General features: G+C 40.8%; 1 protein-coding gene across 1 annotated transcript in view; it reads right to left on the bottom strand.

Annotated features, from left to right (window-relative positions):
* The window catches only part of LOC106612832 (KH domain-containing, RNA-binding, signal transduction-associated protein 2), a 120,541-nt gene that overhangs the window by 43,996 nt on the left and 50,994 nt on the right, over window positions 1–25,551 (bottom strand). The window contains exon 3 of the mRNA XM_014214393.3: window positions 4,794–4,910. Coding sequence (XP_014069868.1) covers window positions 4,794–4,910 — 117 coding nt within the window. The remainder of the gene's footprint in view (window positions 1–4,793; window positions 4,911–25,551) is intronic.

Genomic DNA, 25,551 nt, shown 5'->3' with positions numbered 1-25,551 from the left:
AAAATCTCTCTCCGAGGGTGTCTCAGGGGAATGGGATATGCAAAAAAAAAGATTTCCATTTCACGCCACACACTTGTACATGTGTGAAACAGGACAAATATAAGCATCACCTATTTGACCTTTTGAGATAATTATTTATGCAAATATATGCATGCTCAAATATTCAACCTGAGAATCAGTACACAAAAATATGCATGAACCACCTCAATAATCAAATGAGATATGAAATCCAAATGTCTGTGAAGTTCTGTTGCGGAGCTGAACTGCTCTATGAAGCTAGCAAAACCAACATGTTTATACACACGGACTGATGAGGGTGGAGATGTTATGCCTTGATGTTATTTTTCACAATCTACTCTTGGCACGTCATCAATGCAGATGGGATTCGGGAGAGATGTCAAACTGCGCAGTAGGAAGGCAAGAAGCATCACCTCCTTTGAATACATAAATCAGTGTTCAAATCGAGGCTTAAGAATAGTAAACATTGTGCATGTTGACATTTTAGGGTGACCTACAGCATGGCAAGTGTTCCTGAGCCCTGCCACGAAAAAAACACCAGAACAAGTGTGCTGATTTGATTGTAGTCATTACAATGGATCAAGTCCAATATAATCTTCAGGGTATTCATACACCATCTTATTGTTACAGTTGAGGTTGAGGTTGAGGTGAAAAATAATGATGTCGCAAGGATGTTTACTTTGCAATATGAGCATATCAGATATGAGCTTTTCGCAATCCCATTCATCCATTTATATTCATGCTCATTTCATATAAAGTCAATTGTAAATGTGCCTACAATTTATTGCAATGTTGTGCTCATAAAGAAGGGACATTTGATTTGGTTCCACAAAGAGCAAATCATATTTACTCTAAGGCATCATCATTGCCTTGCTACAATGTCAATTGTTCACCACTGAAAATAGTCATTGGAGGTGTATTGTTTCTAGGCATGTTAACCTGTGTATATCCATGGTGATACAGTAAGGTTGTCTACACAAGATGTAAGAAAAGATGAAATGTAACAAATATAGAAGATAACTTTATGAGATGCTTGTACTGTATGTCACAAACAATGGACAATCTAAACGATGGCTGAAAAAGCAACCTCTCATAAAATGCATTTACTATTGTAAATTCTCTAAATACCAAATGTATAAAGGGAACAACATTCACTAAATGTAGAACATTTTAGAGGGTCAATACTGGGTAGAAAGAAGTTATTGCCCAATCTGACCTCATAAAACCCTAACGATGCTGGCACTAAGACCGTACTCAACGAGGTGTATATGGCCATAAGCAAACAAGAAAATGCTCATCCAAAAGCGGCGCTCCTAGTGTCCCGTGACCTTAAAACTTTAAATCCCTTTTACCTAATTTCTACCATGTGCAACCAGAGGGGAAAAAAACTCTACACCACCTTTACTCAACACACAGAGACGTGTACAAAGCTCTCCCTCGCCCTCCATTTTTAAAATCTGACCATAATTCTATCCTCCTGATTCCTGCTTACAAGCAAAAACTAAAGCAGGAAGTACCAGTGACTTGCTCAATATGGAAGTGGTCAGATGACGCAGATGCTAAGCTACAGGACTATTTTGCTAGCACAGACTGGAATATGTTCCGGGATTCATCCGATGGCACTGAGGAGTATACCACATCAGTCACTGAATTCATCAATAAGTGCATTATAGGAAATCCCACTATGCCCTCCGACAAACCATCAAACAGGCAAAGCATCAATACAGGACTAAGATTGAATACTACTACACCGGCTCTGACGGTCGTCGGATGTGGCAGGGCTTGCAAACTATTACAGACTACAAAGGGAAGCCCAGCCGCGAGCTACCCATTTACATGAGCCTACCAGATGAGATAAATGACTTCAATGCGTGCTTTGAGGCAAGCAACACTGAAGCATGCATGAGACCACCAGTTGTTGCGGACGACTGCGTGATCACATTCTCTATAGCCGATGTTAGTAAGACCTTTAAACAGGCCAACACTCAAAAGGCCGCAGGACCAGATGGACTACCAGGACATGCACTGACCAACTGGCAAGTGTCTTCACTGACATTTTCAAGTCTGTAATACCTACATGTTTCAAGCAGACCACCATAGTCCCTGTGCCCAAGAACGCCAAGGTAACCTCCCTAAATGACTACCGACCAGTAGCACTCACGTCTGTAGCCATGAATTGCTTTGAAAGGCTGGTAATGGCTCACATCAACACCATCATCCCACAAACCCTAGATCCACTCCAATTCGCATACAGTCCCAACAGATCCACAGATGACGCCATCTATGTTGCATTCCACACCACCCTTTCCCACCTGGACAAATGGAACACCTACGTAAGAATGCTGTCCATAGTGCCCTCAAAGCTCATCACTAAGCTAAGGACTCTGGGACTAAACACCTCCCTCTGCAACTGGATCCTGGACTTCCTGATGGGCCACCCCCAGGTGTAAGGGTAGGCAACAACACATCTGCCACGCTGATCTTCAACACGGGGGTCCCTCAGGGGTGCATGCTTAGTCCTCTCCTATACTCCCTGTTCACCCACGACTGTGTGGCCAAGCACGACACCATCATTAAGTTTGCAGACGACACAACAGTGGTAGGCCTGATCAAAGACTAAACAATGATACAGCCTATAGGGAGGAGGTCAGAGACCTGGCAGTGTGGTGCCAGGACAACAACCTCTCCCTCAACGTGATCAAGACAAAGGAGATGATCGTGGACTACAGGAAAAGGAGGGCCGAGCACGCCCCCATTCACATTGACGGGGCTGTAGTAGAGCAGGCGCTACAGAGGTTAGTGTGTACAGCCCAGTACATCGCTGGGGCCAAGCTTCCTGCCATCCAGGACCTCTATAACAGGTGGTGTTAGAGGAAGGCCCTAAAAATTGTCAAAGACTCCAGCCACCCCAGTCATAGACTGTTCTCTCTGCTGCCGCATGGATAGCGGTACCGGAGCGCCAAGTCTAGGTCCAAAAAGGCTCCTTAACAGCTTCTACCCCCAAGCCATAAGACTGCTGAACAGTTAATCAAATGGTTACGCAGACTATTTCCATTGACCCCCCCCCCCTTTTTTTACCTCAATTACCTCAACTAACGCATCACTACCTGCCCTCCAGGACACCTACATCACCCGATGTCACAGGAAGGCCAAACAGATCATCAAAGACAACAACCACCCGAGCCACTGCTTGTTCACCCAGCTATCATCCAGAAGGCAGGTCAGTACAGGTGCATCAAAGCTGGGACCGAGAGACTGAAAAACAGCTTCTATCTCAAGGCTATTAGACTGTTAAATAGCCATCACTAGGCGGCTTCCACCCAGTTACGTAACACTGCACCTTAGAGGCTGCTGCCCTATATAGATAGATTTCAAATCACTGGCCACTTTAATAATGGAACACTAGTCACTTTAATAATGTTTACATATTTTTGCTTTACCCATCTCATATGTACAGTATATACTGTTTTTTATTCTGCTGTATTTTAGTCTGTGCCACTCCAACATTGCTCATCCTACTATTTATATATTCCTTAATTCCATTATATTACTTTTAGGTTTGTGGGTATTGTGTGTATTGTTGTGAATTGTTAGATATTACTGCACTGTTGGAGCTAGAAACACAAGCATTTCGATACACCTGCAATAACATCTGCTAAACATGTGTATGTGACCAATAATTTTTTTTTTTTATTTTTTTTACCTGTACCCCCGCACATTGACTTGGTACCGGTACCCCCTGTATATAGCCTCATTAATGTTATATTATTTTACTTTTTTAAAACTTTAGTTATTTAGTAAATATTTTCTTAACTCTTCATTTTTCTTAAAACTGCATTATTGGTTAAGGGCTTGTAAGTAAGCATTTCACAGTAAGGTCTAAGGCAGAATTAGTGTTTACTGTGTGAGGTGTTAGAGAACATAGTTGTCCCTTTCCATCACTGAGGTTGTACTGCAGGTCTTTTATCATCCCGTATAGATGTGTGTATTCATGTGTCCAGGTCTAACAATAGCTGAATAATTCTATACAGGAGCAGTACACTAGGACCTACTGAAGCTCCAGTAATGACCTGAGCTACTAGGACCACCCAGCCCTTTGTTCTCTGGGCCGGTGTTGATCCTCAGATAAGGCTGGTTTCAGGGGACCACGAGTCACTGAGAATGAATAGCCTGGCTGGGAAGCAAAATGCTATCTATACTTAAAGCCCTATTACATTTATCTTGGCTATAGTAGCGATAACATAAGGATATTGTGGCGCAGCCCTGAACCTCTTTTAGTTTACATTCATCTTTTTTGTATTTGAATGCATTTCAGTTGGACTTTTCACAGAAATATTTTGTGCTATCAAGCTATCACTTGTCACAATACAGGGGTATATGTAATGAATGTCATTGTACATAATTCAACATATGCATAATTCAACATATACATAATTCAAATAATTCGAGAGATGTTCGTTCTTACCCTTTTTGACCATGAGTAAATAGCAGAAATGTAATTGCTTCATCTATGATTATGAATCTGTTTGTGTTCTAAGATTGTGTTTTGTATTTCTCTTTTTTCTTTGTATTCGTTGATTGCATTTCGTATTCATATTTGATGTGTGTATTTTTTATTCTGCAAGGCTCGTTTGAAAAAAGGGCCCTTGGTCTCAACATGACTCCCTGTCATAAAAAGTAAATTAATGTTAGCTACATGGGACAGTAAGTATTCCATTGAAGGTAAAAACAAAGACAGTCAAAGACCCCATTCTAAGGAGGTGTTGTCATCATACCTTTACTTTGTCCCTCATGGAGCCTTTTCCGAGGATGGACATCTTTGCTCCTGTTTCTTCTTGTAATCTTTTCATGGAATTGCCCCGTGGTCCCAACAGCTTCCCAACAAAATTAAACTGCAACAGAGGAGAGGAAAAGCAATGTTTCTAAAACAGATTCCTTGACAGTTTTCAATTATATACCTTAGAAGTAAATGGAAATTAGGTTATATATTGCAAGGGAAAAAAGATTAGATACAAATATAGATTACAGTAACAATAAACCTTTTTAAATAAATCTTAGCATTTTATTCAGAATGTCTGAATTGAAAAAAGACCTGGAAAAAACACTGTACAACAAATCAATAACGCAGAGCCATGTGTGCTGCATTACCCAGGTGAATGGGTCTCAGTCTCATCTGAGATAGAACATAACAGGGCCTGAGTCCCAAATTGCAACCTATTCCTTTTATAGTGCACTACTTTTGACCAGGACCCAAAGGGTAGTGCACTTTACAGTATATGGAATAGGGTGCCATTTGACACTCAGCCACGGTCTTCAGTTATCAGCTCCATCCCTTTGTTGAACCACTGAGGTCTAGTCAGTTCCCACTGGGCAAAAACTGGTTGACTCAACATTGTTTCCAGGTCATTTCAACCCCCAAACAATCTATGTGATGACATTGAATCAACGTGGAAAATTGATTGGATTTGCAAAAAGTCATCAATGTAAGGGTATTTCGCCTTTTTGTTTTACCCAACTTTTAACCTAACTCCAAAGATATGGTGTCATTTTTTGTTGATTTCATGTTGAATTCACCAAATGTAAATCAAAACTAGACGTTGAACTGATGTCTGTGCCCAGTGGGTCATGTGTCTTGTTAATGCAGCACGGTCATCAATGTTGTATGGAGAGGAAATAAAACGTGTGCACCAGCCAATAATGTCCCTGGCAATGATCGAGAGGTCAGAGCTGGGAGAGCGAGAAATAATGAGTTTCTTCCCAATGGGAAATCAAAGAATACTATCCAGATGAGGAACTATCAAACACCTGCCTTCAGCACTGGATAACATAACATCTCACTGACCGTAGACTTGCTGTTGGTCATAAAACATAGCCCTTTGGGTTATTACTGTTACTGTCTTTTTTCTTTATCACTGTTGGAGATCAGCACTGACCACAATGGTGACCCTCAACATCATAATAGCAGTCGGTTAGTTGAGTAATTTGCTAATTGAAAATGTATTATTCTAGGTCTATTCATGCATTAAAATCACAATCAGAACACCAATTTGAAACACCCCATGTGTTAATAAGTCATTTAGATTTTCAACTACCGACCCAAAATCCTGCTGAGGTCTCTTCCGTTGTTCTCATTTCTCGACCACCCCGCCAACATTTTCAAATGAATGACTTGACCTTCAAATGTTTGGTGTGACCAGCTGAAAACTCAACCTCCTCCAGAGCTGAACAGCTGTCAGCTGGTCAACCACCCATTTCAACATCACCTGCCCTGGCCTCAAAAATGACTATAACCTATTCACAACACTACTCAAGCCCCCCCACTGACGCTGAGTATACAACTCAGCCAATAAGAGCCATGGCCAACTGTGTTCTGTATTGCAGTAGCAGTCTGACAAATACCAAGGAGGCACATGACTGCATACTCAGCTTATCTTATCTCTGACATCATGAAGGAGCACTGCATCCCAGGTCTGCATGAAAAGCATGAAAAGCAAAGGGATACGGTTGGGAGCTGAACAAAGCACCACTCTACCTCCATCCCTTCATCCATCCATCCCTCCTTTCTGAGGTGATTGAGTTGAGGACCCTGGTGGGTTATTCTGTCTTCTCTGGGGCTGCTTTAACAGGAATATCCTACAGCTGGCTGGGAGCCCTTGAGCAGATGGCCGCCACGGCTACAGTAAGAAGTAGCTCGCTGGGCGGCAGCAGAAGAGTGTCCTGTTCTCATTACACTAATGAATGTCTGGAGCCGCTCTGAGGCTCCGTGGTGGGCAATTTGGGCTTTTAAGGGGGCACGGTTCAGAGTTAAATTAGGTTTGAAATGATGCAAGACACCCCCTGCTGCCCCAACACCGATAGGCCTGAGGATGTTAGGAACTGGGTGTGTTACTAATTCAGCAAATATGTGGAAATACTGCATGCATTAATATAGAAAAAACTATTGTGTTTATATGAAGAGTATGATTATGATTGTATGCACATGGGATATCAAGTTTGTTTATGCTGAAAAGCGAAAACAAATATTATTTATGTAACACTTTATTTTTAGGTACACATATTTTCCACTGATTTGTAGTTTATAAGTGTGTATATAAGTAGCTTATATAAGAAGGCCTTATATTCGCAGGAGGCCTTTTGCCTTTTGGTAGGCTATCATTGTAAATAACAATTAGTTCTTAACTGACTTGCCTAGTTAAATTACAAAAATAAGGCCTTTATTATGTCTTATTAGACATATAGTATGCTTTAAATAAGTGTTTTCTTATTCAAACATTATACTTCATGTATTACTGGCCACTCCTTAATAACATCCGTGTTACCTATAATAAAGGTAAATTAATAGTTAATAAAGTTCAAGTTACACAAGAAACAGACTCTTAGTAAGATGTCTCAATGGGGGACTAATAAGGGCATATTACCTATGTGTTCCCTATAATGAGGTGAGACAATATTTTTACTTGCAGAACATTTTTACAGAAATGACATCATTGGACAGAAAGGGCCACACCTCCCCTCATATATGTCATTCAGCCAACATTCAAGTCAAAATTCGATGTTAACAACTAAAGTTCCTTATATACATCCATATATATGAATGTCGGCTGCATAAGATTATATTATGACTTGCAAAGGGGCACACCATTGCCGTCATTGACGTCGGCTAATAGGGATCCTAATAAATCAAATCAAAGTGTGGCCCTTTGCGATTCACATTATATAGTTATATGCCATACAGCCGACATGTATGTATGATATATGGAAGCTTAGTTGCCAATTGTTTATATCAGATTTTGACTTGAATGTTGGCTGTATGGCATATATGAGGGCAGGTGTGCCCACCTTTCTGTCCAATGAGGTCATTTCTGGAAAGTAATTATGCATGTAAAAATATGGTCACAATTCATTATAGGGAACACATAGGTACTAAGCCCTTATTAGTTCTATATCAAGACAGCTTAGTAAGTGTCTGTTTCTTGTGTAACTTGCTCTTTATTAACTACAAATATGCCTTTATTATAGCTAATAATGAGGTTATTAAGGATTGGTCAGTACTACATGACATAATGTTTGAATAACTAATCACTTAAGTCATATTATATGGCTAATAAGACATAATAAAGGTCTTAGAGGTTACTTATATACATACGTATATACACCACAAATTAGAGGGTAATATGTCTACCTTAAAATAGTGTTATCCTTATTTCCATTGCTAGTACTGACTTGGGGTCTCTTTACAGGTCATGAATAGTGTGTTCAAAATGATAAAAACCAAATTAATAGGGGTACAGCAGTTGGACTGGGCTCTTTAAGGAGGAGTTCAACATCCCCAATATAACGTATCTGGTTGAAAATGGCATATGTGGCATCAATATTAGTCAGAAACATTGATTATAGTGCCAAAAATGTACTACAAAGTGTAAATAGCTTTATAAATACTTTATCTTCCAAAACAGAGATTTTAAGAAAGTAATGACATTCCTAAAACCTCTGATATTTGAGGGGTTGGGTTTTGATTTCAATCATGCCTTGTCATGCCCACTTGCCCACTAACACAGGGTGGTAACGCCTAGGGACAGTTGTCATGCACGGAGAAACAGCTGTGCTGAGTGCGCTTTATCCAATTGTTGCAGCAGAATCAACCGACAGACAGATCTGCCCATTTCTTTACAGACAACAGAAATACCAAATAGGACACAGCGTCTCTGACTTGTTTACATGAGACAACATACAAAACATCGTCGAGGCCATGTTGAAAGAACAAGACTTGGCTTTAATAAAGGGCTATTTTTTTAGTTTTACTCAAACACCCTCACAATCATAAGCTAACGTTAGCATCACAAACACAACTGTCATCAATGATACTCTATTGGGGAAATGAAAAAATCCTCTGAGCTTCGGATTCTTGGCCAATCACGATCACTTTGTCATGGTGCGTCACGCAGTTGCTAAGCGATTCATCACGCAAAGTATGGTGGCCTTTTTGGGATATTTGAACTAGGGTGACTAAAGAAGGACAAACAACAAGAACTGCCAGGGTACAGCGAACATAACACACGCACATCGAACCACACCCCCAAGACGCAAATCTTGTTTTTCTTATGAATAGCCAAAATGGGCCTGCCGCCTGTTTCCGAAAGGCCCAGGGCAGTCAAAATCAAATCAAATCAAATCAAATTGTATTGGTCACATACACATGGTTAGTAGATGTTAATGCGAGTGTAGTGAAATGCTTGTGCTTCTAGTTCCGACTGTGCCTTTAATATCTAACAAGTAATCTAACAATTTCACAACAACTACCTGATACACACAAGGCAAGATGCAGTAGATGGTATGGAGTACAGTATATACATATGAGACGAGTAATGTAGGGTATGTAAACATTATATAAAGTGGCATTGTTTAAAGTGACTAGTAATACATTTATTACATCCAATTTTTTATTATTAAAGTGGCTAGAGATTTGATTCAGTATGTTGGCAGCAGCCACTCAATGTTAGTGATGGCTGTTTAACAGTCTGATGGCCTTGAGATAAAAGCTGTTTTTCAGTCTCTTGGTCCCAGCTTTGATGCACCTGTACTGACCTCGTCTTCTGGATGATAGCGGGGTGAACAGGCAGTGGCTCGGGTGGTTGTTGTCTTTGATGATCTTTTTGGCCTTCCTGTGACATCGGGTGGTGTAGGTGTCCTGGGGGGCAGGTAGTTTGCCCCCGGTGATGCGTTGTGCAGACCTCACTACCCTCTGGAGAGCCCTGCGGTTGTGGGCGGAGCAGTTGCCGTACCAGGCAACAGCCCGACAGGAAGCTCTCGATTATGCATCTGTAAAAGTTTGTGACCGTTTTGGGTGACAAGCCAAATTTCTTCAGCCTCCTGAGGTTGAAGAGGCGCTGTTGCGCCTTCTTCACCACACTGTCTGTGTGAGTGGACAATTTCAGTTTGTCCAGGATGTGTACGCCGAGGAACTTAAAACTTTCCACCTTCTCCACTACTGTCCCGTCGATGTCGATAGGGGGGTGCTCCCTCTGCTGTTTCCTGAAGTCCAGAATCATCTCCTTTGTTTTGTTGACGTTGAGTATGAGGTTATTTTTCTGACACCACACTCCAAGGGCCCTCACCTCCTCTCTTAGGCCGTCTCGTCGTTGTTGGTAATCAAGCCTACCACTGTAGTGTCGTATGCAAACTTGATGATTGAGTTGGAGGCGTGCATGGCCATGCAGTCATGGGTGAACAGGGAGTACAGGAGAGGGCTGAGAATGCACCCTTGTGGGGCCCCAGTGTTGAGGATCAGCGGGGTGGAGATGTTGTTTCCTACCCTCACCACCTGGGGGCGGCCCGTCAGGAAGTCCAGGACCCAGTTGCACAGGGCGGGGTCGAGACCCAGGGTCTCAAGCTTAATGACGAGTTTGGAGGGTACTATGGTGTTAAATGCTGAGCTGTAATCGATGAACAGCATTCTTCCATAGGTATTCCTCTTGTCCAGATGGGATAGGGCAATGTGCAGTGTGATTGCGATTGCATTGTCTGTGGACCCATTGGCCGGTAAGCAAATTGGAGTGGGTCTAGGGTGTCAGGTAGGGTGGAGGTGATATGATCCTTGACTAGTCTCTCAAAGCACTTCATGATGACGGAAGTGAGTGCTACGGGGCGATAGTTGTTTAGCTCAGCCACCTTGGCTTTCTTGGGAACAGGAACCATGGTGGCCCTCTTGAAGCATGTGGGAACAGCAGACTATGATAGGGATTGATTGAATATGTCCGTAAACACACCAGCCAGCTGGTCTGCGCATGTAGTTTTTCCTGTGATTTGTATCATATTGAACAACAGTTGATGAAACTAACAGTGTAAAAGTGTGAAACAATGTAATCAGTGTTATTTCCTGGTAGTTGCAATTTCCTGAAATATAATCTACACAGGACCTTCTAATCAGCAGGTGTTGCATGGGTGGGAGTTTCATCTTTCCATGCTGACATCACCAGGCAAAATCAGTGCGTTCAGCCCCTATTTCAGCGTACCTATTTCAAAACATACAGTACTTTGAAAGAGCAACTTCTAAACCCTTGTCTCATCAGGTTTGTGACATTTCTTTGATAGATGATTATCTTACTAAATGCAAGTAGCCCACTCAGAATGCTTGCAAAAACTTCATTGAAAATCCAGTGTGTACTGGCTAATACACAACTTTAAAAATTGGGCAATTTAATCGGTGGAATGTCTGCATCTAACAAGTAAGTGAATGTTTCAAGCGTAAACTAAAGTCACAAGTTTAAATTGCTCCTAGATCCTGGATTGAAATGAATGTTCTTACATCAACAGCATTTCTGTGTGATTTGTGACTGATGTGGCCTTTAAACAGACTCCCAGACACTTGCAATGTAAGGACAAAGATTCACATCTCCTTAGAGATGAGCCCTGAGATTTCAATAAAACAAAAGGTGAAACATCTTCAATAAACACTGTGGCAGCCTTCCCACTGAACGTCACACTGAAGGAGAATTTGCTGCAAATGACTGGCTTGTCATGCAGCTCACAAAGGAAGTTAACATGGCTGTAATCTATTTAGCCTCTCTCACAGCACATTTGTCTTCTGACTTCAGCGCTTCACACTTGGACAATTTGAAATGCATTATTATCCATCTACATTTAACTGCCGTCTTTGGTTTTATTGCATTTTCTGCTTGCTGAATAGCTGTCTATTTTGTTCTTCGTTGCCCTTGTTTACAACTGTATTAATGCAAATTCAGCTTTTTGTGTAGACTAGAAATTGTTTACAGAAGAGGCACGTTAACACATTGTAAGCTTCCATCTCACCTGTTAATGGACTAATGTTTAAAATGGCATTATCATTAAATTAGCAGAACGATAGAGCTGTTTACCTCTGTATTACAACTATGTAGTGGTTAATCCTACAGTAGTATTGTTAAACATTGAATTCACTACAATGCCGATGGTAATATCACGAAGGAGCCTTTGTCATTGACATTCAGAATCCTCTTTGTCTATTCCAGAGAGAAAGGTTTGAAATAGGCCTCATCTCCAATGCAGCTGAAAACTCAAAATCAAATCATTTCTGGGTAACAATTGTTTTCAAATAAAATTGTCAAAAATAAACAAAAATAGCTTCTAAGCAAAGGGCAATTTCTCAAGTAAGAATTTTGCTAGGACTGTCTGGAAGTGGTCTGAGTGGGGAGGGGAAACAAAACCAGGCCTATTAACCATTAACTAATTCACTGTATGTTGATGTCATCATGGAAGGCCAAAACTCCATCCCACCAAAACAGGCTGAAATTGCAGGCAGTCTTGTCAAACAGCTCTTACCCTAAAAGGGCATTATCATAATTTCACAGTATTATTCCAACCTGATAGTGTTGATATATAAAATACAAGAAAATCATGTTTTCGACTGCACTGGGCCTTTAAGAAACAACTGAAAATGGAAATCTTACAGATGTAGAATCTTATTTTGATCACCTTTGTTGCTGAACATTTTCACACACCACAGGAAATGCATGAGCTTTATGATTTACAAGAATTCACTGAAAACCCGCACTAACCAACAGTATTGCACTTTTAATGTAACCTAATTTTGGCCAGCTAAGGCTATATTAACAATATAATACTGTTCATATAACCGTGGGTTAGTGCGGGTTTTCAGTGAATTTATGTAAAGCAACATTATGGACTAAACATTCAAATCCTGCTGCTACTGCAGGATTATTTTGCTGCAACAAAACTGGTCAAATTAAGAGTCAACATCTGTATGACACACTTGACAGAGCAAAGCAACAGAGTAACATTAGAGAGTAATGTCCTTGCAGGATGCTCTTTTAAAGACAGCTAAATATGTCATTACGCTCAGTCGCAAGAGAAAAGACTAGAACCACAGATTAGAAAATACTTAGGCCCCAGTAGGTACAAGAAAATAAACCATAAACATAAACAACACAATTTCACACAGAACAGCAGAAGATCATTTTTTAACACCGTCTCCCCTAGACTTGTTCCACATGGTTATGTATGATTAGACCTAAAAAAAAGGGGTCCCTCTTTGTTGGATTTCAGGTGGGTGGTTGTGCACTACACCCTAGCTACCAACCCCAGTTATGTACGGCTAGATGAGATCCGCAGATGGTCTGGGACAGTCAGACCGTCCCTGCCAGTTTAGCCAGCTGTGCTGCTGTGCTATTTGGTAAACCCAGTTCCGGCCTGATAGGGGGATTATAGCCTGAGGCGGAGGTCTGCCTCCCTGCCTGCCTGCGCTTTAATGGCTGAGGGATGACTGGGCGTCAGTGTGTCAGATGACAGCAGCATTAGTTGCACAGATTTTAGACAGTGGCAAAGAGAGAGAGAGAGTGTGAGAGGGAGAGCAGCACTCTGCTAAGTGGCGTCTAGGGGGCTAATGAGCCCACAGGAAGAGAACTGTGATTAGGAGCTGTGATAAACTCCAGGAAGTAATGTCTGCACAGACACTAGAACATGTCTTGGGTTTAAGGAATGGGTGAAATGTATTTGTTTAGAGAAATGTTGCTGACAGTTGTGTAATGGTATTGTAATGGTTCTGTTTAGTTTTTTGTTTTAGCCAGTCTGATGAGCTTTTATCCACTAATTCAGTAATGCTCCTATTGATTCAATACAACATGCACTCCAAAAAGGTAATAAGTAATGCTGTAGACCAGGGGTATTCAACTCCTGACCCTACGAGGTCCGGAGCCGGATGTTTTTTTTGTTCTACCTGATAATTAATTGCACCCACCTTGTGTCCCAAGTCTAAATCAGTCCCTGATTAGAGGGGAAGAATAAGAAAAGGCAGTGGAACTGGCTTCGAGATCCCGAGTTGAGTGTGAGGGCTGTAGACTGTGGAGTCAAGATTGCAAGTTTACTCCAAGAAAGATTAGTCTATGAACATACCATGGTGCATATGAAGACCAATAGAGAAAAACAAACAAGAATAAATATCTTTGAAGTAGACAATTCATAATTAATTGGAGGTAGTAAGTGAATGCCATCCGTTTGGTAAAGTGTTTTACTGTGCTTCCACAGTCTAGAGGCAATAGTGTCAATGGCTGCTTCTTCAGTCTACTCGGAGGCAGTAGAGTCAATGCCTGCTTCTTCAGTCTACTCGGAGGCAGTAGTGTCAGTGGCTGCTTCTTCAGTCTACTCGGAGGCAATAGAGTCAATGGCTGCTTCTTCAGTCTACTCGGAGGCAGTAGAGTCAATGGCTGCTTCTTCAGTCTACTCGGAGGCAATAGAGTCAATGGCTGCTTCTTCAGTCTACTCGGAGGCAATAGAGTCAATGACTGCTTCTTCAGTCTACTCGGAGGCAGTAGAGTCAATGGCTGCTTCTTCAGTCTACTCGGAGGCAATAGAGTCAATGGCTGCTTCTTCAGTCTACTCTGAGGCAGTAGTGTCAATGGCTGCTTCTTCAGTCTACTCGGAGGCAGTAGTGTCAGTGCCTGCTTCTTCAGTCTACTCGGAGGCAGTAGAGTCAATGCCTGCTTCTTCAGTTTACTCGGAGGCAATAGAGTCAATGCCTGCTTCTTCAGTCTACTCTAAGGCGCTAGTGTCAATAGCTGTCTTGAGCTCAAGACTCTTGACAGTGTAAATGCTTCATCTCATCCCGAATATGAGTAGAATTTTAAAAGAAGAGGCTGAAATACGATCTTTGAAATCTATACTTGTAATTCAATTGGAAAGGAAAGTTGTAGGCTAAATTATATCAACAGAACCGCTTGCAGACAACTAAGGAAAGCCAACTGGAAATGCCTCAAATAATGATCAGTTCGAGTAATCATGAGAATCAATGCCTTCATCCTGAACTCAGCAAATATAAAAGATGGAAAACATTTGGACAGGACAAAACAATCCTGGGGATCGTGTGTGTGTGTGCGTGCGTACAGTATTTAGGGGATATACTGCATTTTCTCACATCGATCCCCTATGAAACAGCGATGTAAAGACGCAGAATGCAAAGCAACAGCAGGAAAAAGCTTGTGATGAATCTGGTGCATTAATATACACATTGAGCCTTGGCACAGGGGGCCAGCAGCACAGATGTTGTGTAAACAAACAGGACATTAGAACTCCTTCCTGTGAAGGGGAAAAGCTGACAGGTTACTTAAGCCATTATCCATACAGATGAGGCTCACCAACCCCACAGTGAATGCTGCTGCCTCCCAGTCTGAGTGGCCAAAACGATTTTGGACCATGAAACAGGGAAAAGTGTAACAGTCTTACACTCTCCAAGATCAGCAGTCAGCCACACAGTTTTCTGGAGGAGAAATAAACATGATGAAATAATGTATCTATAAATTGTTGTTGTATCTCAATGCTTTTATGCTTGCTAGCTCTTTGACAAGCTGTTAGTGTCCAGAAAGAACTGCCTGGGTATTACTAATGATTCATCCTATGCAGTGTCAAAAGATGACAATCTAGAATGCAAACGTTTCTCCACAGATCAGAATGTTTGGGGGCGTACAAGTTTTCCGCCGGAAGCAGATGGTCAACTGAACTATTTACAAACTGGGAGAAAGGACCAAACACTCAAGACCTCTGCTTTGCTTTCTGAGGAAAACAATTTATGCCTGAAGCCTCTCTGCAGCAAGCAAAACCACTTTTTATCACTACTTTTGTATACTATCTCATAAACAGCTTTGTGTAAAACAAAGAAACCAACAGAAGTGTCTCAGCAGGTCTCCAAAGCAGAACCGAAGATACCGTCTTACATCCACTTAACTTTTCCTACAATGTGCTGTAAGGTCCTATTGAGGTGCTTATCTATGTTAAACACCTTTCAACAAGGTAGGTCCTCCTTTGGGACAACGGATTTCTTTGGCAAGACAACAATGGGATTATTCTATGTGCAAAGTGCAGATACGCCGCTATGTAAAGGTCACAATAACTGAAGACTGATAAGAAACCTGAATCGGTGAGGCCCGCAGGACCAAATGTCATTGTATGTGTACCTGGAGGAAGAATTTTCATAGGGAAAAGATCTTAATGCCCTTAAAGGCTCTTAAAACCCAAACACATGACTGGGAATACTTCAAGCTTAAGGAGCTGGGGTGTTGTTTATCAGGGCACACAGGTATAGATGCAGGTATAGACGGAGGTATAGACGGAGGAAATGCAGATGAGTTTCGTAAATTACATAAATTGACTGAAAACCCACACTAATACATAGTTATATTAACATGATTTCCCTTTTAATGTAGACTACTTTTGGCCAGCTAATAGCCTAACCACCTTTCAAGCAACATGGATTAAACGTTCAAATACTGTTGCTGCAGGATTATTCTGCTGTGACAATATAGGTCAAATTAAGATCCTACATCTGTAAGCAATTTTGAGAAGATTTAAAAAAAATATTTGTATCAGTACTAGCTAGCATGGTTTGTTTATATTGTAGGTATTACATATTTTAATATTTTAATCTACAGTATATATATATATATTTATATGCATATGTGTGTGTCCTTGACATGTGTATGACAAAAAGGCTAACAGTGTCAATGTCTTAAGTCTTTGCAGCGATACAGTAAGTAAGTAGACAGAGTAGCAGACCAGTGGAGTTGGAATAGTGCAGGTAAGATGTGATTGTATAGGTAGCAGTAGGACACTGTAAGGGTATTTAAAGGACACAGTCTGCAGCATTGTGTATGTGCAGAGTTTGTTTACTGTTTAGGATGCAGTTATCCAGGCGTGATGAGGTGAATGCATTCATTCACTCACATGGATGAATCTTAACAGACTGTAGGTGAGTAAAATTATGTTGCTGTGATGTACAATCTGCATACAGGATGACAGTAAAAGTCCACAAGTTTATTACAACTTTGAATCCAAGATTAAATAAAACATGTGTTATCAGTTGTTTTACTGTATTTAATCCATATTTGATTAATACATCATAAAGGCTTTTATGAGTACTTTTCAATAAAATCATATTTCTTTCATGCATATTATGTCAGACTAGGTTTGACATACAAGGTTTGTATGTTCTTCCAAACCAAAACCCTGTCTGCAGAAAATAATAAAGAATCAAGTGTTTCTTGGAGATCAGAGTCCCTGAAAATCTAATCCAAGCCATGGAGGTATTTGATGTGAATCAATTAAATCTCATTAAGAGAGCGGAGGGAAATACAAACAAACTCAATTGAAGCAATGGCATAAATAAATAATCAGCATTCAAAATGTGATTTATCCCTGTCACGCCTGCTCCAGCTCTCTCCCCCTTGTGCCAGGCTGCCCAGCACTGAGCACTCCTGCCACCATCATTACGCACACCTGCTTCCCTCGCCACGCGCATCAGCAAATTATTGGACTCACCTGGATTCAATCACCTGTGTTATTACCTCCCCTATACTTGTCAGTTCCCCAGCTCTGTTCCCCACTGCTGCATTAATTGTCGTCTGTCGTTATGTCACCCGGTGCTGACGCTGGTCCTGTCCTGTTCTATGTCCGTTCCAAATGAAATGTTTACCCCCCCGTACCTGCTTCTCATCTCCAGCATCTCCCAGTGAGTTGTTAATTATCATGGCAGAGGTATGATGTGTAGATAGATATTCAGCCAGCTCTGAGCTTCTGTGTTTGGTGACTATTTGTTGCATCGCAGCATTAAAGCCTCAGCTTCGTCCTCTCATCTGTGCTGGCTGTAAAGACGACAGGACAACTGCCAGCAGGGAGGATTCAAAGGTGGACAGAAAAGACAAATAAAAAGTTCCCAACTGGGACGGATTGCCTCTTGGGGACCTGTTAAAAGACTGCACGCTCCGGAAAACAACGTAATGAGGTGGTGCAGCTTTATTCAGGGCCAGATTGGGACCAGAAATCAGCTCTGGTGTTTCTAATACATCGGCCCATTTTTTTCCCCCTTGAGGCCCCACACTGCCCATTTTTTTTAAATCAAGGCCCCAACAACAGCCCTTTTTTTGACTGAGGTCTCCATTAGCCCAATAATTATCATTTGGTGCAAAAAATTGAAAGATAACTAGTATGACAGGCCCACTGGGCTAATAATAGACCAACCCATCTGGCATTTGCCCTAAATGCCAGATTGTCAATCCACCCCGGCTTTATTGGTGGAACGTGCAGCTTCAGCAAAGGTGTCAAACAAGCCTGTTATGCCTGACGCAGCTTGTAAAATGTTGCCTTTTTTCATCATCTTCAGGGAGTGCTGTCCATGGGCTTATAGATAGGCCTTCAGTAAATCAATCAAGGGTAGCTAACATGGTACTTTATTTCTCTCAACAACCCAGACTCACATCACTCGTAGAACAGAAAAGTGTTTCATTTGACTAAAGATTGACTGTCAAACACTGACACAATTGTTTTCTCGCTGTTGTGTGGCATGGTTGTGGAAAGAAATACAATACCAAGTTAGCTACAGGCTTTGGGTGGGTCAAGCAGTCTATCTGACACCTTGGCCAATCATGTGGAAGGCCTGTGAAAACATTGGGTTTGATGGTGATGCAACGAAGGTCAATACAACACAAGCTAAATCTCTCTTTCCACAGCTATTGATTGCTTTCAAAACATTCACAGTCATCTGAGAAGTGATGAGATATGAACAATCTCAAACTATGACATCAAGGATAAAATGTTTAATGTGCCGCAGTACAGCAAGTAAGGGACTTCATATGCTGACTATGCAACTTTTCTGCAGTACAGTAATTGTTGTTAGACAACTCTTGTATCTAATGATCAGTCCCCTTGGATTGCTCCATGCTTGCTTACTTTGCAGTGCACCCCAGAGGGGCAGTAACTTTTTCTGCTTAGCCTTAGATATAAATTAAGATTGTATTTTCAAGATTTATGCTACTATATCCATCTATGATGGTTGAGTATGTATTCTAACATTAACAAAATAATGAATGGGGAATCTTTTAACAATTCTTTCAACAGGACACAGCTGATGAGACATTGATAGATGGTACCCAGTCATCTGTGATGCCACTCCCCCTGCCAAAGATAACATGTTCTAAAATCTCTCTCAATTTTCTTTAGTGGTGTCCTAAAGTATCATAATAATCTTTATAAACTCAAATACTACAAACTCTATCATGTTATCACTCGACCAATCGGGGCACAGATAACAGTATCACAATAAGGTAATACAATAAGATTCCCATAATCTCTCACACAGAAGATATCTGACAATTTACTGTAACCAAAGGATTTACTGTAACCAATATGGGATTGAGATAATCACGATTCAATAAAACAATTTGGCTAAAATACTGAAATATCCATTGATTGATAGATTCTCCCCCACAAACCCCCAACACACTCCTAAATCTCCAAGTGTAATATGGGTGTTTCCATGGAAACCTCGTCTGCTGACATTACTAGTTAGTAATGTTGGTGAGCCCCATTCGTTTCTCAGCCCCTGTTTCAATCTACAGGAAAGGTCCTTGACTTATATCTCTGCTGTATGGCATCCAAGGCCTCAGGAGCCTGTGTCAGCAGGGACTGTATCTTCCAGTGGTAGCTGGCGCAGTGTGCTAGTGACATACCAAAAAGGTTGGGGATTCTTAGAAAAGATAGACAGCTGAAGAAAAAAAATGTAGCCTTACACTAGCTGCTGCTAAAGAGTGATGTTACACAAATATACTGTATAGTGCTGAGTGGCTTGTCATTTTTGGGTTTCTGTTCAGATAACATTAGCAGGGAGGTAATTCATTCTGTATTATCTAATTCTAATTCAAGATGATTGGAATCCTTAACTCTCAAAATTATTTCATTTCCCACTGTAACTCTATGGTGGCACATAATGATGAGTTTGGAGAAAGTCTGGAATTAAGTGTATCGCAGGCATTGCCTACCCGACCCCACCTTATTTCCTAGAGATGCCAAGGTACAGCTACAGTAATATATGGGTTATGAAGAGTATAAAAGCTTGAAGTTAAAACTGTGTTTTTCACCTTTATTTCATAATATCAATGAAAGGACACAACATAAGAGCTGACTTTAATTAGTCAAGATGTCTCAGTGGACACAGCTGTCCAGAAATATAGTACAGTACTGGGAGGGCTGATCAGTTTGGCACATCTCAGATGGGGACCGAACAAAAACAGCCTGCACTACTTTATGCAAATGCAGAAATTAAAATCAACCTACTTTAATGAGGACATCAAAGGGGTGCCATGCAACTGGAGCTCTGCCTAAGTCACTAACTGCAGAACCAGAGAGAGCCTGCTCCAGTGCTCCAGAGCCCCCTGTATTATACACTTCCGAACACACAGGGCCACTTGGCTCCGGCTCTTAAATCAAATCAAAGTTTATTTGTCAAGGGCCCCGAATACAACAGGTGTAGACCTTACAGTGAAATGCTTACTTACAGGCCCTTACCAACAGTGCAATTTTTAAGTAAAAAATAAGTATTACAGTGCCTTGCAAAAGCTTTCATCCCCCCCTGGCATTTTTCCTATTTTGTTGCATTACAACCTGTAATTTAAATTTATTTTTATTTGGATTTCATGTAATGGACATACACAAAATAGTCCAAATTGGTGAAGTGAAATGAAAAAAATTACTTCTTTAAAAAAATCCCAAAAATGGAAAACATAAAAGTGCTGCGTGCATATGTATTCACCCCCTTTGCTATGAAGCCCCTAAATAAGATCTAGTGCAACCAGTTACCTTCAGAAGTCCCATAATTAGTTAAATAAAGTCCACCTGTGTGAAATCTAAGTGTCACATGATCTGTCACATGATCTCAGTGTATATACACCTGTTCTGAAAGTCTGCAACCCCACTAAGCAAGGGGCACCACCAAGCAAGTGGCACCATGAAGACCAAGGAGCTCTCCAAACAGGTCAGGGACAAAGTCGTGTAGAAGTACAGATCAGGGTTGGGTTATAAAAAAATATCAGAAACTTTGAACATCCCACGGAGCACCATTATATCCATTGTAAATTTTTTTTTAAGAATATGGCACCACAACAAACCTGCCAAGAGAGGGCCACCCACCAAAACTCACGGACCAGGCAAGGAGGGCATTAATCAGAGGCAACAAAGAGACCAAAGATAAAATAGAAAAAATGCCAAGGGGGTGAATACTTTCGCAAGCCACTGTAGGTGAACAATAGATAAGGAAATTAAAAAACAACAGTAAAAAGACAGTGAATAATAACAGTAGCGAGGCTATATACAGGCACCGGTTAGTTGGGCTAATTGAGGTAGTATCTACATGTAGGTATGGTTAAAGTGACTATGCATATACTATATGATAAACAGAGAGTAGCAGTAGCGTAAAAGAGGGGTTGGCGGATGGTGGGTGGCGGGTGACGGGACACAAGAGATTTGAGATCTTAGAGATTTGAGACTTGTTTAAACACAGAGAGTTCCTGACTTCTTCTTCACAGATGATCAACCTGAAAATGAGAAATATTGCATCTATACTAAGTCATGATTGTTTTACTGTAAGGTTTCACACCAAGCAAATCAACCCATTGTGTAAAAGGCCATTCAAACAGTATGTTGCATACATTGACCAAAAGGAAAATGCAGCCTTTTTTTAAGTAACTTGGAAAAGGCCCCTTAACCATCTACTGTATACGCATTATGTTTAAATGGATCACCCATAATATTATTTAATAACAGTATTCACTGTCAAGCCTCTCCTTAAAGGTTTGAAGCACTACTCAAGCACTATCACAAGGATGGAAGCAAGAAGGCTCGTTATTACAGTAACCAGTAGCTGTTGAGTGTGTCAAAGGTTGACACTTGCGATGCAGCAGCAATTCACCTTAGCGTGCATTTGTATGCGTGCCTGCCTGCCTGCCTGTGTGTGCGTGTTTGATGGTCACTTGGCTGTCTCTGGATCTAGCCCTCGCCTTCTTCACCTCTGCACCTGTCTCTGTCTCATGGCACCAATTATTTAGAAGAGAGCAGGACCCAAGCAGCAGCACTGAGCCAGGTCAGTTCTACAGAGTTACCTCTTCTCTGCAGGAGTCACCCTGTCAAAATAGCATACAGCTCTGCTAGTGAGCTGCCCCAACTGTCAACTCTACAGAACTGATTGAACAGATTCCATCATTTATACCCTACACGTTTTCAAGTTATTCAAACCCTAACCCACAAATTCTAATATTTCACCACTAGCTTTAATTGTCAATCATATCAATAGGCCTCTTTTCCTCCAGCAAGTCTTTTATTAATGCATGATATTCCCATTTTGTGACTGATAAATGTTTTCCCATATTAGACAGATGAACTGTGTGGTATTGAATAGCTGGAGTTGTTCCAGGTCTTTGGATAGCAGGACAGTGTGTCTAATACAGATGAGCCAGATGATACCACTACTTTTATCCAGAGGCGTCCAGATAGTGTTACAATATTAAATGAGATACATTAAGTAGTTTTGGCGTCAAAGAGTCAATGTTTTTGGAATATCATTTTTGGCTCCAGTTAGTCAGTATAATTTAGCATCAATCACCAGGTGCATACCCTTAGGGCAATAGATTGTACAATGACTTCTGGTGACTAAGATGGGTTGGTATGTGATTTTCTTTTTTTTGTGATTTTTTTTGTAAGACATACATTGATAAAGGACACGTAGAAATGTATTCCTGCTTAATAGCCATGCAGACTTTATTTAACTTAGACAAAAGTCTTGCAAACAGTGCTGAATATTAGCATTTCGAATGGATTTTCTTATTGCATTCTCAATACAGTTATCTTCAAGGCGTGCAACCCACAATGCATCCTCTAAATCTCATTTCAGTCAGTCACAATCTTGGTTGCCAGCAGCTACAGTGCCTTCAGAAAGTATTTACACCTCTTGACTTTTTCCACATTTTGTTGTGTTACAAATTGGGATTCAAATGGATTTAATTGTACATTTCTTTCAACGATCTACACAAAAAGAAATCGAAAGTGGAAGAACAATGTTGACTTTTTTTAACACTAATATATCTTCATTATATAGGTGTTCAACCTACTGAGTCAATACATGTTAGAATCACCCTTGGTTAAGTCTCTAAGAGCTTTGCACACCTGGATTGTACAATATTTGCCCATTATACTATTTTCAACTTTTCAAGTTTTGTCAAGTTGGTTTGTTCATCATTGCTAGACAGCCATTTTCAAGTATTGCCATAGATTCTCAAGCCGATTTAAGTCAAAACAATAACTAGGCCACTCAGGAACATTCAATGTCGTCTTGGTAAGCAACTCCAGTGTATATTTGACCTTGAGTTTTAGGTTATTGTCCTGCTAAAAGTTGAATTTGTCTGTTGTCTGTTGGAAAGCAGACTGAACAAGGTTTTCCTCTAAGATTTTGCCTGTGCTTAAAGTAGGTCTATTCTGTTTATTTTATCGCCCCAAAAATGCCCTAGTCCTTGCAGATGGCAAGCATACCGATAACATGATGCAGCCACCATCATGCTTGAAAACATGAAGAGTGGTAAACAGTGATATGTTGTATGGATTTTGTAATCAGGACAAAAAGTTAATTTCTTTGCCATATTTTCTGCAGTATTACTTTAGTGCCTTATTTCAAACAGTATGCATGTTTAGGAATATTTGTATTCTGCACAGACTTCCTTCTTTTCACTGATTTGATACACCATCCAAAGCGTAATTAATAACTTAATTAATTAATAACACCTATGCTTTTTTATCTACCAATAGGTGTCCTTCTTTGCGAGGCATTGGAAAGCTTCCCTGGTCTTTGTGGTTGAATCTGTGTTTGAAATTCACTGCTCGACTGAGGGACGGCTCTTACAGATAATTATATTTGTGGGGTACAGAGATGTGGTAGTCATTCAAAAATTATGTTAACCACTATTATTGCACACAGAGTGAGTCCATGCAACTTATTATTTGACTTGTTAAGCATTTTTTTATCCCTGAATGTATTTAGACTTGCCATAACAAAGGGGTTGAATACTTATTGACTCAATACATTTCAGTTTTACATTTTGTATTAATTTGTAAACATTTCTCAGAGCAAATTCCACTTTGACATTGTGTGTAGATCAGTGGCAAAAAAAATCTTAATTTAATCAATTTTAAATGCAGGCTGTAACACAACAAAATGTGGAAAAAGTCAAGGGGTGTGAATACTTTCTAAGACACAATACAATAATAGTAGTTCCTAGAAGTTGGTTGAATTAGGGCCCCTTAGTCACAGGTCACAGGTGGCAGACAAAGAAAAGTATGAAAGGAAAGATTCACTCATGTGAACTGGTGTTTGGTCTAGTGACCTTGAAATATATGGTCAAAATGTTTCATAGCATGAATGTATTTTCCCATCTGTGACCATTGAGCACCTCTAGCTTTCATTCTATATTGGAAGAGTAACATAAAGGCATGTATCAAGGTCGGCAAACTACTTAACTATAATAAGTACTATTTTCAACTGTAAAAAAGTACTGTTTCAGCTTATTATCTGTAGAGAGTGCATTGACGTAGGCTAGAGCAGGGGTGTCAAACAGGGGGGGGGGGGGACCTTAATATAAATCAAATCAAATGTTATTGGTCACATACACATGGTTAGCAGATGTTAATGCAAGTGTAGCGAAATGCTTGTGCTTCTAGTTCCGTCAGTGCAGTAATATCTAACAAGTAATCTAACCATTTCCCCAACAGCTACCTAATACACACAAATCTAAATGGGTGAATGATAATATATACATATAAATATATGGATGAGCGATGGCTGAGTGGCATATGCAAGGTGCAATAGATGGTATAAAATGCAGTATATACATGTGATATGAGTAATGTAAGATATGTAAACATTATTAAAGTAGCATTATTTAAAGTGGCATTGTTTAAAGTGACTAGTGATCCATTTATTAATGTGTCCAGTGATTGGGTCTCAATGTAGGCAGCAGCCTCTCTGAGGTAGTGATTGCTGTTTAGCAGTCTGATGGACTTGCGATAGAGCTGTTTCTCAATCTCTCAGTCCCAGATTTGATGCACCTCTATTGACCTCGCCTTCTGGATGATAGCAGTGTGAACAGGCAGTGGCTCGGGTGGTTGTTGTCCTTGATGATCTTTTTGGCCTTCCTTTGACATCGGGTGAGGAAGGTGTCATGGAGGGCAGGTAGTTTGGCCCCGGTGATGCATTGTGCAGACCGTACCACTCTCTGGAGAGCCTTGCGCCGACCCTCTGGAGAGCCTTGCAGTTGCCGTACCAAACTGTGATACAGCCCGATGGGATGCTCTCGATTGTGCATCTGCAAAGGTTTGTCAGAGTTTTGGGTGACAAGCCAAATTTCTTCAGCCTCCTGAGGTTGAAGAGGTGCTGTTGCGCCTTCTTCACCACACTGTTTGTGTGGGTGGTCCATTTCAGTTTGTCTGTGATGTGTACGCCGAGGAACTTAAAACTTTCCACCTTCTCCACTGCTGTCTCTTCAATGTGAATTCATTCTTACATAGGTATTCCTCTTGTCCAGATAGGATAGGGTGGTGTGCAGTGTGATGGCGATTGCGTCGTCTGTGGACCTGTTGGGGCGGTATGCAAACTGAAGTGGGTCTAGGGTGACCGGTAAGGTGGAGGTCATAGCAGTCCTTGCTAGAGGGCCGTGACCG

The sequence above is a fragment of the Salmo salar genome, chromosome 01 (assembly GCF_965601325.2).
Source record: "Salmo salar chromosome 01, fSalSal1, whole genome shotgun sequence".
Classification (NCBI taxonomy): domain Eukaryota; kingdom Metazoa; phylum Chordata; class Actinopteri; order Salmoniformes; family Salmonidae; genus Salmo; species Salmo salar.
This window is presented reverse-complemented; position numbering and strand designations above follow the sequence as displayed.